Source organism: Anticarsia gemmatalis, chromosome 20 (assembly GCF_050436995.1).
Source record: "Anticarsia gemmatalis isolate Benzon Research Colony breed Stoneville strain chromosome 20, ilAntGemm2 primary, whole genome shotgun sequence".
Lineage (NCBI taxonomy): Eukaryota > Metazoa > Arthropoda > Insecta > Lepidoptera > Erebidae > Anticarsia > Anticarsia gemmatalis.
In genome coordinates this window covers 5043319-5057954 of record NC_134764.1, presented here as the reverse complement: position 1 = coordinate 5057954, position 14636 = coordinate 5043319, and the positions used below count along the sequence as shown (strand labels likewise).

The 14636-nt window shown below is 39.7% G+C and overlaps 2 protein-coding genes across 7 annotated transcripts in view; both read right to left on the bottom strand.

The window, feature by feature from the left end:
* The window catches only part of LOC142981622 (uncharacterized), a 54058-nt gene extending 46846 nt beyond the window's left edge, over positions 1 to 7212 (bottom strand). For 2 of the 6 annotated variants that reach the window (XM_076127642.1, XM_076127647.1), the window contains exons 1-2: positions 7048 to 7210; positions 1889 to 2044 (exon numbers count right to left, since the gene is read on the bottom strand). The gene's annotated coding sequence lies outside the window, so the exon portion shown is untranslated. Of the gene's footprint in view, positions 1 to 1888; positions 2045 to 6993 lie in introns of all 6 variants that reach the window. The other 4 variants (XM_076127649.1, XM_076127648.1, XM_076127643.1 and 1 more) reach the window with 4 other exon arrangements.
* A 1023-nt stretch (positions 7213 to 8235) lies between these two features.
* On the bottom strand, positions 8236 to 14525 carry Pp2C1 (protein phosphatase 2C). The gene is made up of 5 exons (XM_076127366.1): positions 14061 to 14525; positions 13128 to 13262; positions 12285 to 12594; positions 12025 to 12198; positions 8236 to 11945 (listed from the first exon to the last, which is right to left on the bottom strand). The coding sequence occupies exons 1-5, from the start codon at positions 14362 to 14364 to the stop codon at positions 10235 to 10237; spliced, it is 2634 nt and encodes an 877-aa protein (XP_075983481.1). The 5' UTR covers positions 14365 to 14525; the 3' UTR covers positions 8236 to 10234.
* Between the last annotated feature and the right edge of the window lie 111 nt (positions 14526 to 14636).

Sequence of the window (14636 nt, the reverse complement as noted above, 5' to 3'; positions counted from 1 at the left end):
AAAAATTATAAAATAAGTCCTCTTACCGCATCTACCTGTTCACTATAAACTTAAAATATAACTACTGAACGCATTTCCATGCTGTTTTGAGCTTTCACCAATAGATAGAGCCACTCCCGAGGGATGTTTTAGTGTATCAAATGTTAAAATCAACTTGGTGAGGGGCAGTTAACAATAAACAGTCGATTTGAACCGCTTCATTACACAAACAAGCTTACAATCTCGCTTCTCGATCACATCTTCGTATCAGAATACTCCCTAATTTAGCATACTGCAATACCAGCCCATGAATTGTGATTGCTGACAATCCACATGAGTCAGCCGGTGTCCTTGGGCCTCGGCCCATTAGCTCATATGCTAAACCATTCTTATTTTACTGCCGACCTTATGAACGCAATAAAAATAAGATTGATAGGGGTCATTTCCCACGGAAGTTGTAAGGACACTAAGCTTGTTACTGCATTTATGAAATATCTTGGCGGTGTCATGTTTCGGGAGCTTTTTCCGGCAATAATCGTGAAGATTTTTTCTTTTAGTAGGACTTCCATTTATTAAATTATCATAAGTTACCTATTCCATAATTTTCTCGAAAATGTTTACGATTTCTGACGATTGCGAGTTATATTACAATGTCATTACAGAGACTCTATTATTGACTCTACTATGAATAAAAGTCAATATTTCGCAAAATAAATCACTTTTATAGATAATTCTTCAATATTAGTTGTTAAATGTTATTGTTGAAATTTGATTACGAATATTCTCTTTTTCCTTCTACTGATCATCAAATGGGCCTACTGCAAGATAACAGAGTATAACGAAATATAACGTGGAGTCACATTACCTAGGAAGTCATTCTACCACTTTGTAACTAGAGCAGCAAGCAGTAACGCCCTTAAAACCACTCATTAAGCTGTGCGCTGAATGTCAGAATGTGAACGAAAGCAGAAAATTAACGGCTTAGGTAATACCTGCAGAGTACCGCTTGTCAAAGTATATACCACTGAGTACCCACTGCTGAACACAAACACCGTCTAGTAATTACTTTGACTAAACTTTTAGCTCCATAAGGATATAGATAGATCTCCATAGACTGCCATAGAGTATAGCGATGATGGAATAAGTTATTCCATGGTAACGATATTGCGACAATTCGTAAATAAAACTCCTCCATGATAATAAATAATTTCTATATGTGCTTTAATATAAAAAATAATAGACAAACAGAGACTAGTATCAGTCTATACTCAATATTATTGAAATCGCTAATCACAATTAATTACCGACGAAATAATCCAAAATTTAGTCCGACTTTTACGTGCCTTTTGAAGAACGGAAATGCTTAGTTAATTACCAATGTACAACCATTCAAGGAGGCAGTAAACATTGCTTAACTGATCGTTTAACGATTGATCAGGCTCGCTCTGAATGTTTATAAAAACATTAAACGTATTGCGAAATATCTGAGTTAACATGAAAGTAGTCGGGGATATAACCTAGTATTCCTAATTGGCGGTATTAAGTTAGTGTTGTAACTACACGGCTTCGGGCTAAATACGTTGCTACTTATCTATGGAACTTGACATTTTACTTAAAGATTACTTTAAGGCTTTTCTTAGATGCTTAATTATGACCAGTTTCGCCAGTTCCAAATGGACATTGTTCGCTGTATGGGTAGAATTTTACAGATTTTTGCAAATCTCTAGCTATGACTAGATATGGGATGTTTGATTTTGCAGCTTTCGATAAGTTTCGGGTAAAGCAGGTATCTAATGTAGTATCTTACAAAATATACATCCGTATCTTTATTGGGTTGTAATTACAGCAAATAAATAATTATATAACGGTTTTACTAGAAAAAAAAAGGTGTAAATAAAAATGCACTTACCCATGTTAGTTTATTTCAGCTTTGGCTCGAACCACACAAATATTTACAGTTTACACACTATTTTAGGTATCAGTTTGTTATCACAGGAAAATCTTTGGACAAGTCACTTCAGTTCACTAGTTTATAAACTCATTTAGTTTTTAAAACACCGAAATTCTGTAATTGAGAACATAATACACAGTTAACTAATTGCACTTCCCTATTTAAAAAATCAAAGCGTCAAATCGATTTTCAGTTTCATTTATTTGAAATTGGAAGTGTATCCAGCGAGCCGTCCGCACGAGATAAAACCGAACTCGAGTAAAAAATACGGTTAGAAGACGGTTCTTCCGGTACTTTCGTTTAATTATATGTAATAGGCGTATTTTACATACTCTATGAGATAAAATTAATGTGTTCAGCTTAGTGTATCTATCTTTGAATCGCGCTGGCTGAACTAAACAACGACGCTGGTTAGCTGCCATGTTTTCTATTTACAGGGTCACCATACGACGCGATAAATAGAGGAGACCCCATGATTAACTGCTCTATAGAATTGTAAATAATTAGGAGTTATATCGTTGGCCATGATTTAGGTTTGAAATAGTAGATTATGGATCGCAAAAAAATAATACTTAACATAGTCTGCATACTCTACATAATATTTAAAAAAAAGTTATTTTATTTACAAGTTTAATTTCCTATTAGGCAGATACCACACTTGCCTTAGCCTATTAGTTTTTATTTTGCCCTAGTCATTAGCTTTAAATGTATTCTACTTGATAATTTATAGCCAACGATTCAGAAATATTCACTATTATTATCAATTTAAATATCTTAACACCACCTCAGTGGCAAACATCCGATTGACACAGAAAGCTTTCCCCGTTCCTATCTAAAAGTCCACTTTCCCGTAAAATTATGGTGGCTATAGTCTATAATGAGCGTCACCGAAAGAAATCGAGTAAACTCGGCATCAATTGAGACAAAAACAAAAAATATTTAGTAAGAGGCTTGACTTTCGCGCAGTTTTTTATTGTAACAAGTTAGCAAGTTGTTTGTCAATATACTGTCAGCTTGAGAATATTGTCTATATCGTCATTATGGTCGTTGTACGTATTACGAACTATCGAACATAATATATTTTTAGAAACGTTGGCATTAGAATCAGTTAAATAAAAAAAAAAGTCTGCAAATACATAGATAACACAAGACTTTATGTGAACGATTATTCTACAAATGCAAATACATGAACCAAGTCCTGCGAAACACATTCTACACGGAACATGTAGACCCTTAAACGCCTTGTCGTTGATAAGAAAATAATGTATCTATTTCCTCTCATATCCTGCTATATCATAAAACTTAGTTACGTTAAAAACACAATCAAAATATTACAAAAATACTAGCGGCAGAAACTACCAAAATGAATAGAGATTTGAACAAGCAAAGTATCAAATCAGTACTACTTATTATTTACATTTTATTGCGACTCGATGGTTATTCAATGGTATTTGTCAACGTTCACAATATCACAATGCTAACTCAATGGACTGTGAAAACCGGAAGGTACAGCTGCCATTATGGGTGCTCCGAGATACGGAAATGATTTGGTTTCTCTTTCATTATTAGTTAAATAGATACTACTATGAATTTGTGGAACATAAACCTTTCCTTACGCGTAAGTACGATGATCTAAACATCTAATGGAGATAAGGAGAAACAGATTAAAAGTATGGTGGAGACCTTTGCCCCACAATGGTTCAGTACAGGGTTAGGTTAAGTAAAAAACGATAGACTGTACAGGTTAAGAAAAAAGTCCATGCATGTTACATAGGATATTGCCGAATAATCAGAAAAGACGACAATAAGAAGGGCTCTACCGGCTCTACTAAACGTTTAGGAAGATGTTCGGGAAGATACAAGAATGCATAATGCTAGGTAGTTAGTCGTTGATAATGTGATAGATACGCTGTATGTATATTATCATTTTATACGCTAGACTTACGTAATTCGAAGTCTGCTCTTATGTATTAGCATTTAGTATCAAACTCGCCGATATTTCATTAGCTTGGTAATCAACATTACCAATAATCTACAAATGGACTGTTTCAAATTATAATGATCTCAGAACAATTTAAACTAAACTAGAATTCAAATGCAAATGAAGTGTCATTGGCTGAAGGACACAGCGATTGAGATTAATTACCGCAATCCGTTGTGAAGTGTGAACAACTAATATAAATTAGGTAAATAGATCATGAGACAGCCAGTAATACGTTAACAGCTTCCGTTATGAGAATACAGCTATCTGATTGGCTAAATTATTACTATTTTCATTAGTATTTATTGTTATCGTTCAACTCGGAAGATTTAAGATGAATATAACTTGTAAATAGACGGGTTCTGATCGAAGAATCGTCCTTATTCAGATGACAATTTAATAATTCCAAGTTTTAATCAAAATTATACTAGAGAAAGCTGAATCTGGTAGCTTTATCGAATGGTTAAACTCATAATTTAAGTAAAAGCTCTATCATACATAAATATAATCTTCAACAAATATTCAACTATCTCCTACAACTCTACCTATACAAATATTGTGTTATCACAGTTCTCATATGTACCTGAAAAATTCTACCTAATTCCTACCAAAACGTGCTGAGATAACGTAACAATTCTATGATTTTCTGAGGTAAACAAAAAACTAAGCCACTGGACGTTGAAAACCTTTAATGGCCCTCGAAGTGTGACTCGAATGTTGCCAAATTTTAACGAAAAAAACCAATGGTACTTTGTCGCTTGTTTACGATATAGTTTGGCACCAAACCAAACCAATCTTTATGGTAAACACCGTAAAATGTATATTTTACTTAGCCTTTCGTTCGTGGGTTTATCAAGAGGAAAACTACGGCATTTTATTTTTCAGTGGCAAAATTGAATTTATCTGCAATTGGTAGTACATTTTATACACGAGAATTAACACTGGAGTATTACTATACTCCTGTACCTAGCTATAATAATTAATTATTGTTATGATTTATGTTTACTAAGAATGATAATGCAAACAATACCATTTTGTTTAGCGCGAAGGGGTGAAATAACTAGGCATAGCGACTTGAGAAAGAGAGTTGTAAATAGCTAAAATAAGTATAAATGATGGTAAATAAATATGGTAATGAATAATAATATAATTAGATTTTTTTCTATTAGGTAGTTTCAGCCCTTAGCGAACAATTGGAGTATTTATTTTAGTATTTTCTTATTTTCGTTTCATCCCACGATATGTTGCCATTTTCTAAACATTTATCACGGTCGGCATGAAGACATGGTGTAGCTAATTTCAAGTAACGGTCTTCTGATGCGAATACCAGAAATGAACTGCGGAAACAGATTTCTGCATGTTACCACTTTCTAAAGCTAAACTTGCAGATAGCTATTAGCCTATTACCCAGGATGTTCTCTTGTTTCCGGCTTTAAATATAGCTTATAGCTCTGTTATTTAGAATTAAGTTTTGGAACATATATCATGGAAAACGGAAGACTGGGAAATTATAGCTCTGTTATTTTAAAATGAATTTTGTACATAATTCTATATCAAATATAAATTTGTGTGAAAAAGAATTGAATTATGTAGATTTCCTGTACCTACACAGCTCAAATCTTGAAGATAGAATCTACCACCCGATATAAAAATTGCATCTGTGACTAATGTTTCTAATCTAGCCCCGTATTAAGCACTATTTGCTTCCACAAAACAATATTTATTTGACGTTGTCCTAGAAAAAGAAACATTAATTGTACTGCATAATGTGTTAAATTACGCTTTAGTTGCAGCCAGTCGAGGAAGGAAAGAACTAAAATACAAAAACGAACACAAGGAAAATGCTCACAGTTGTATATGAAAGCTAATTGGATGCAAATACATATTATTTAGTAAACACAGTTATCGAACGTGCCCTAATTATAGACAATATTATCTAACTATTAATTAATGCTAGCGGCATCGGCTCGCATGTTGCGTTATGCTAATATAAGTCGTCGATTACTTAGTGACAATGTTTTGAGTGCATTTTGGACATTTGCGAGGCTTTAAAAGGGTTGAATTCAAGTCCCTCGACTATAATTTCTACTTAGTTGAAACTTATGAACACATTAACGTAACCACAGGCACATAATAATATGAGCACTGCGCAGATAACATCGTAAAAAAGTATATAGAATTCTATAGGTGTAAAAGTATGAATTGTTTGTAAATGTTGTGACGAGCCCTGCGTTTCAGTTAATTTTCCAAAATAGCACGTTTTCTATCTTGTTTTTCTCAAGCTCTGTGTTGGGGTCCCTTTTGTCCACAATAATCAGCCCGTGTAAGGTTTCACGCGCGTCACACAAACTATCTGGACCGTGAACTAGCATGACGGGTGCATTGTCTCACTGAATCTACATGACTCTCTATGTAGAGACTAGGTGCTAGGTCTTTAAATAACTCTCTGGAGTGCATGGCGTTTTTTTATAGGAGTATTAGTGTCCTAGGTTGAACACCTTTATGCAAGACGAAACAACAAAAATCTACGAAAATATCAACATATTTTCCATTTCATGAATGAAATAAATGACATGCCTAGCCCCGTTTCAAACTATTTAAGCAGATTTAAAATACGTTGTTACTACGTATGTACCGTGTATTCTAAGGCGTGATACACATTATAATTCACAGCAAATCGCTCTTCAATAATGGCTACAAACGGCAAATAATAAATCGCCGAATTATTACTACAGTTGAGTAAAAAAACTAGTAGAGCTTGTTAGGCCACATAAGGAATGCGAGTTTGCTATTTTTTACGCTATTAACAATGTTTATTTATTCGGATCCGGTTGGGAACGTGATCAAAATTTGGAAAACCGGCGACTTGTGTTTGTCAACCCTGATTGTATGTTGTTTACTGTCATCTGCGATCGATAACTATTAACCCCACAGCTATTATTAACACGATTCTGCGTAGTTACAAAGTAAAGCACGAGAAAGCTGAGTGAGAGGTAAACAACTACATCAGAGTTTATTTCGAATGCACCAATGCAGTAGCATGCACAACAACACGATCGATAAACTAAACGCACTGCACTACCGATAGGTTACGGATTCCCGCGTTTTTTCATGTCAATACGGCGTTTTTACTCACTGGAAAATCATACACAAAATGAAAATGTTACTGCCACATCCTTAGCTTAATATATTTATAGTTATTTCCACAATTTATAACCAAACAGTCACATTTTAATCGAGTTGCGGTAAATAAACAGATGCGACACATAATACGATCGTCGCGTAACTGACGACGACCGGCGAGTAGGGAGCACGGCAGGACGCTAGAGCGCGCGCCCAAACTATAACCTAGCCGAGTTGAAATAGTAGGGTGAGCGGGTGCGCGTGGTTTGTCAGCGGTGCGAATAAAAATAGGGCGGGTTGGTAGCCATTCATGTTAGGGGACGATGCATCTGGACCGATAGCTTCCGCATTCATTGGCCGAGGCGTAAAAACTACCTGGGATGTGAAACAGTTATTTTGAACGCGCTGCTTCGATTATCGGGGAATATAATGTTAGCAAGATGTTCATAAACCTTAATAGATACCTACTTACTTATTTTTTTCTGTTGCAATGCACTGATTTTACGAGCCTTGACAAAATTCTGCCTGCAAAATACTTTTGTGTACTGTTATTTTACCTATAACTATGTAACTGCTAAGTTCCAAATTTGAAGAAATACCTAGGTAATCAGGAAAATAAATATAGGGGTAATAAATTAACGGGGTGCAGTTTTTTGTGTTACTAGTTGGTATATAGGTAGCTAATTAGGTCCAAGAACCACTATTTTTATTAATTGCGTTATCAATATCCAGATTTGTAGAATTTTATATAATCCTATCACCCGTAATCTGTAATCCAGTTTTCTGAATGTATATGTACGATGGTATCTTGTAAGTGTTTTATTTATCACTTCGGGTTATGACTCGCTAGCGAAAGATAATCATAAACCTGCATGTCTGAAAGCTCTGTGAATTCTTTAAACCAATCCACATTTTTCGCTTGTCTACCTTTTTATTTTAACTATTCGGAGATGTCTACTAATAAACCTAAAAGCTTTTTATTTTTACAGAAATTTCAAGAAAAGGCCACAAAAGATACCTAGTTCGGTAATCGTTATATAATTTAATAATGTATGGAAAAAAAATAATTAAATATTGTTTTGCACGCCCCGGTTCCCCTGTACGTCGCTCCTAGATGGAGGATCGGACCGACAATAGGTAACTATATGTGCCGTGTAATGTGAGATCAAGGAAAGTTAAGGTGAATATTAAAATACATCAATTATTTCATACAAACTTTATTTAAATCAAAAAATAAAATCTACAATAATCCTTTTACTTTCAATTATGTATAGTAATAAATTTGTTTTAGCATCTCAATCTATATCGTTTGCGTTATATTTGCCATAACCGACCTGTGGTGAAGACCGAGTAGTCTCACACTTTTGCAAGGCATTATTACCCTCCATGTTACAAAATTGTTACCAATTCATCTGTTAACTTGACATTCTGTCCCTTACAGGTATCCAAACAAAAAATATTAACTAAACTATACAGTTTCTTGATTTCACAATATAAGTGACAGACTGTCAATCTTTAAAATCTTTACACAATTATCTTAACAAATTATATTAAATCCTCTTTTACAGCTAAATTACAATGCATAAATTTTATTTTCAATAAAAATACATATCTCAATATATCAAAGAACACTTTTACCTATGTATTTATTACGGTAACACATGAGGCACATAATTATTACATATCCTTCATTTATTTATTCTATTAATATGTACATAACTTGGACTCTTTAACTTAACATTACAACTTCAGTCCATTCTTAGGTACCTCTATTCAAATCGTCTTATGTTTCTGTTAAAAAAATATTTTATCATATTTTACAGTGGTCAACAATATTGCTTTCACGCAAAACCTTTTTGGTTTTTATATAAATCAATGGTCTCATAATCACATTATTTCAATAGTTAAATTTAAAGTGGAGGTGGATAGTGTAAGGCATTAATTAAAAATGGATAACTATTAGAGGAGATCTATGAATGAATTAACTAACAATGGCTCACGCACCAATAACTTAAAATTAACAGAAAATGAATAAGTTGAGTTTCACTTTTGTGTGTGTTGTAGAACTACATATTCTAATAGATATGTTTACAGTGTAAACTGAGACGCCGCCGCTCGATCGAGCCCTGTCACGAATTAACTAGCCGGCACTGAGTAACAATATTTACTATCAAGTCCTACAACCAATAAAGCTTAATTAGGAAGTACAAAACACAATTCTTTTCCTAAAAGAATAACTTCTCCAATATCTACCCTAATATCTATATATAAAATACATATTAGCACAATTTAAACAAATAATTTTGGTGTTAACTGTACAAAATGTGACTGTACATTATTCTCACAATAGTTAGGAATAGCACTCTTAATTAACGTTATATTTCGAGAAAGCACTCTTGGTATAATTCCGATTGTTATATAATAAAGAATTTGTCTATATAATAATATATATATTGGTATATGAAATAACTATCAGTATGTTAACATTTGTGTCGAAATTTTACATGTCTCTAAAAACTGGTGTATTATAAACGGATCAATGACATAATGACTGCTGTCTAAAGCTTAAGTGCCACATGCAGACAACATTAAACTGTCAACTATTATGATATAGTGGCTCCCAATTTTACATCGACGGAGCCGTGGATGGAGAAAGGCATCATCAATACAATTATTTATAAAGTGTGTCCTATGTTTAATCACAATACATGTCGTACTCTTCGCTTTATAAGGCAGAATTCTATCCGGAAGTTACTACGTAGCCTCTGACTCAACACCGTTACATTTAAAATCAGATTCACATTTCGCCTACTGTTAAATGCATTACGATAGCAACTATAAATATAGTGAAAATAAATATCTACTAGGGCTAATAAAATCCTCATGGTCCTCACGGTAAGTATAGTAAAATTAGACAATATTTTTTGTACTATAGTTAACGTCGACGGCGGCCGCGGCTCCCCGCCGACGTCGCGGGTGCTCCACGGCCGCACCCGAGCGGTCCACGGAAATAACGTCACACAACTAAACGGACACCTAACCGTCTAACGACCGGCAACCGTGCCGGAAACATTAAAAAACAACAACATAAAATCAACCGTATACGACGCAGTCATCTTTGGATCCGACCTCGACGGTACGGGGCGGACGAGCGGCCCGAGGCCCGCCGAGCGAGGCGAGCGGCACCGATCGCTCCCGCACTACTTGGCTAGTCGACGCCGCAAGCGATTGCGCAGCGCCAGCGCCGGGGCCCACGGGCCCGTCGCGCGCTTGCCCAGGGCGCGGGCGCAGCGCTCCGGCGCCAGGCGCGCCGCCTTGCTGGCGCCGCCGCCGCCGTCCTCGCCGCAGCGAGTGCGCTTGCACGCGGTCGCGTCGCGCGCCGCCCGCGCCGGCTCGCCCGCATCGTTGCGCGAGCGCAGGGCGCGCGGCCGAGCGGCGGGCGCGGGCGCGCCGGCGCACACGTCGGGCGACGGGGGCGAGGGCGACTCCCCGGTGGTGGAGTGCACCTCGCCCTCGTCCCGCGGGCTATCCGCGCGGCGCGTGCGCGGGCGGCCCCCCTGCGGGGAGGGCGAGGCGGCGGGCGCGGCGCGGGCGCGGGCGCGGCCCCTCGCGGCGCCGAGGTTCTCCTTCGAGCGGTCCGCGGGCGGGCGCCGCGCCGCCGGGGCCCGCCGCGCCGGCCCCGGGGCGCGCGCCGAGTTTCCCGCCCGCGCACCCGCCGCGGCGGCCGCGGCCGCAGCCGCGCCCCGCAACTCGCGCGCGTACAGTCCTATACTGCGCGTAATTTTCTGTGCGAGCGGTGTGACCGCCGCGGCTCCCTGGGAGCGGGTGGAGCGAGATCCTCCGCGTTTGGTTTCCTCTTCGACGGGAGAGGGCTCGACGGTCACCGGAATCGGCCGGCGAGACGAAGGCCGCGGTTCGGGCGCCACCGGCCGGTCCGTCCGCGGTGGGGGCGGAGGCGGTACGGCTGTGGCCGTAGCGGTAGCCGTCGCTGGAGTGCGGCGCGTTAATATCACGACGCGGTCGACGGGCGGCGCCGGCGCCGGTGGAGGTGCGGCGGCGGGAGGTCGCGTGCGGGTCGCGGCCTGTCGCGTTTGCGGTCGCTGGGGCGGTTCGGCCTCGTGATGCGAACGAAGAACACGATCCGGCGCGGCGGGGGGAGGATCGCGTCGCGGATCCGTGCGGGGACGTCGGCCGCGAGCGCGAGGCGGACCTTCCGTCGGGGAACTAGAGGACACTTCGTTAATTTGTATCCCACCGTCATCGGCGGCGGCGCGGGCCGGCTCCGTTACGGGGCTAGCCGGTTCCACTATGGAGGTGCGCGGCGGCAGAGGTGGACGCGTAGCGGACGCAGCGTCGCCGTCCCCTTCGGTATCCGGCACCACCGTAGCGGGCGCGGGTGGTCGGTCACGCGGTTCGGAAGGCGCTCGCGCAGCCAGTTCCCCGGCGATCTCGTCGTGAACGGCCGATAGCGTATTAACGACACGGGTGCGATTGAGCAGACGCGCCATGAAATAAGACTCGGCTGGGTTGCCATAGTTGACGATCGCGTCGTCGGAGTCCTGGTCGGGCGTGTCTCGCGGCGAGTCGTCGGCGGGCGGCGGAGGCGCGGGCAGGCGCGCGTCCAGCGTGGCGCAGGGCGGTAGCGGCGCCTCGGGCAGCGGTGGTAGCGTGGCGGCGGCGCGCTCGCTGTCGGAGTAGCGGGTCATGATGGTGAGCCCGTTCTGCGGCACGGCGCGCGCCTCGGGCTCGGCGCTGTCGCTGGGCGGCGGCGCGGGCACGGGCGGCGCGGTGGGGGCTGCGCGCACGGCACTGCTGCGGGAACGCAGGACGGTGGCGCGCGGCGGACCCGGCGGGTCTAACATCAGGGTCACCACGGATGTATTATCGGCTCGCATTCTTGTGTTTGACCACCTGTGAGGCGAATTTATAAATTAAAGATTAAATCGATTTAAATGTACCCTGTTGGAGAAAAAATAGTGACTCAACGTACCTCTCTAGAGCGTGATCTACTAAACTTTTTGATGGGTTAAGCCAGTCGCGTGGCTGATTAGCGCTGCCGCCGACCAGTGCGGCCTCATTGTGGCGTTCTGTCGCTTGAACTAGATTGACGGCGCCCTCAGGAGATATCATGTTCCACAGACCGTCTGTTCCAAATATCAGACACCTGAAATGATGTCATCAACAATACTTAAGTTTGTTGTTAAAACATCTTAAAAGTATATTGTAGTGTGTAATGATTACATTACTTACCGAAATTTACTCGGGTCTATGACTAAAACTCCCACATCAGGGTCAGGACTGACAATAAACTCATCATTATGAGGATTATAACTCCATAGATCTCCAAGTGATCTTGCTACAGCTAAAAATGGTATTTCATCCATTGGTGTGTTCTTTTTTATAGGTCCTTTGTGTCCTAGACGAGGTCTGTTCCATACCACACGAGGTACCCCTGCCTTTGACACTACTTTTCCACCACATTTTTGTATGCGCTCTATTTCAGTTGTGGATTCAGGTTTATGATCTGAAGTCAATGGTTTGGCAGCCCATTCCTCGCAATCTAGAAAGTTGAAAATAAATAAATATATATATTATATAATGTGATAATTATGTTACGAACAACAACAAAAGTATGATGCTCAAAGGCTGTCTGTCAGATGGTCCAATGTACAAATATGTTATTTGAATCTAAGTTAGGTAGTACCACCAATAAAAAAAGCAAGAGGAGTTGCTTACAGTAGGTATGGCATATTATTGTTGAGTATATGATGCAAATAACAAAATTTTCATGAATCTACATTATGAATATCCTTCACTGCACAAATTGCTCATCACTGAAGAAAGCATTAAGTATAGATAATACTACAGTCAATTTGTGTGTTGAGTTAGATTTATATAGTTTTAGATATTGTTCTCAGTACTTTGGGGCAGAAATGCACCAATGTACTACTATCATGTTTTGTTAATTTTATGCTCTAGATATGAATGGATAAAGCTCAAGAAACATAAGCCACATAGGTGCATTTCTCCTCAAAAGCTCCGAGAACCCTGGAGCAGATCTCCTCTAAAGCATACCAAAAGATAAGGACTTACCATTTTTCTGGTAACCAAGAACAATTGCAGAATCTCCAACATGTCCAATGTATATTTTTCCACGTCGTATGAAAGCTATGCTTGCAGTTGTGCCTGCTGTGCTTGGTAACCCAGTTACTGTTTTTGGCCATTTTTCTGAAAAAAGCAAATAGTTACTAATGAAACAGTAACTTTAACTTTCTACCTCCCATAGTAAAACAAATGAACTAAAATGATTGGATGACATTTTGGATGTTTGCAGTATGGATCCTAGGAGAGAATATTCAGTACTCTTCTTTCATTTATGTAGTTGGTACCTAATGTAGATGTTAGTATTAATTACCATTTCAAGCCATTTTTACAGGCTTGAATACTCAAAGAATCCTTCTGTAGCTGGTATAACTTTGAGTATAAACAAAAGAACTGCTTTTATACTTGTAGCGAAGATGGTTTGAATTTGAAATACATAATTATAATTCGTGTATTAAAATACACGAATTTGTTATTTATGTTGTGAATGATGCATTAAAATTAGCAAGTTTCCAGAGCTTTGCTTATATTAAATATAATTATCATAACTTAAAACTGCAATAATGACCTTATAAAAAACTTTTTAGTAAGGGGAAACCTGGGCCAATGTAAAAACTCAAACTGGTAAAACTGCTTTCACTTGACCAAGTAAGTGGGATTCCCAAAAAAAATAACAGAGATAATTTGTTCTGCCAACTATTATCTAACAAAGCAATAGTGAAGACGGCAACGACAATGACCATTCGAAAAACTCCTGTAAACTCAATGTCAAACCACTCAAGAAAAAAATATGAATAACTTCAACAAGGTCAAGCAAAACATTTCGTACAGTCACTTAGAATTCTCCTTGAAACTAAACAATAAAGCGCTTAGCTATAAGAACTTGTAATTAGGACTGCTAAATACGTGAAATTCGATGTTTACCTAACTCTTTCCACATGTTCAAGTGGGTCAACATGTAACCATTTCTGATTGCTTTGAGTACATCCTCATCGTTGTCCGACCAGAACTGCCTCTGCTTCACAATAGAATCCATGAGATGCTCCTTGGCAAAAGCAGCGGCTTCGCTCCCGCCGTGTCCATCATATATTCCGAAGAATGCATATTCCAAATCCCTTTCGTCCTCAGTTTGTTGATAAGCAACGGAAAACAAGTCTTCCATGTACTTTCTCCCGCCTTGGCTGCAGTGGCCAGTTACGCGTAGATTGACACCAATAGACGCAGGCATTTTAAAACTATAACACTACAACTTAAAATAACAAAATATTTACGATTTCATTGTAACACAAACGTTTCTTTCCTGTACATTTTGCATTTGCAATTACGCGAGTCGCGACTGACGACAGATCACGTGGACATATTGATCACTACGCGTGCCCAACGCTTTATGAGAAATTCAATGAGCAAGAAAGAGACAACCATATATTTTCGGTTGCGTTGTGAAAAGAAATAGACGCCATCATTCTTTCCGCCATTTTCGTAACAGTTTACGTTGACTGA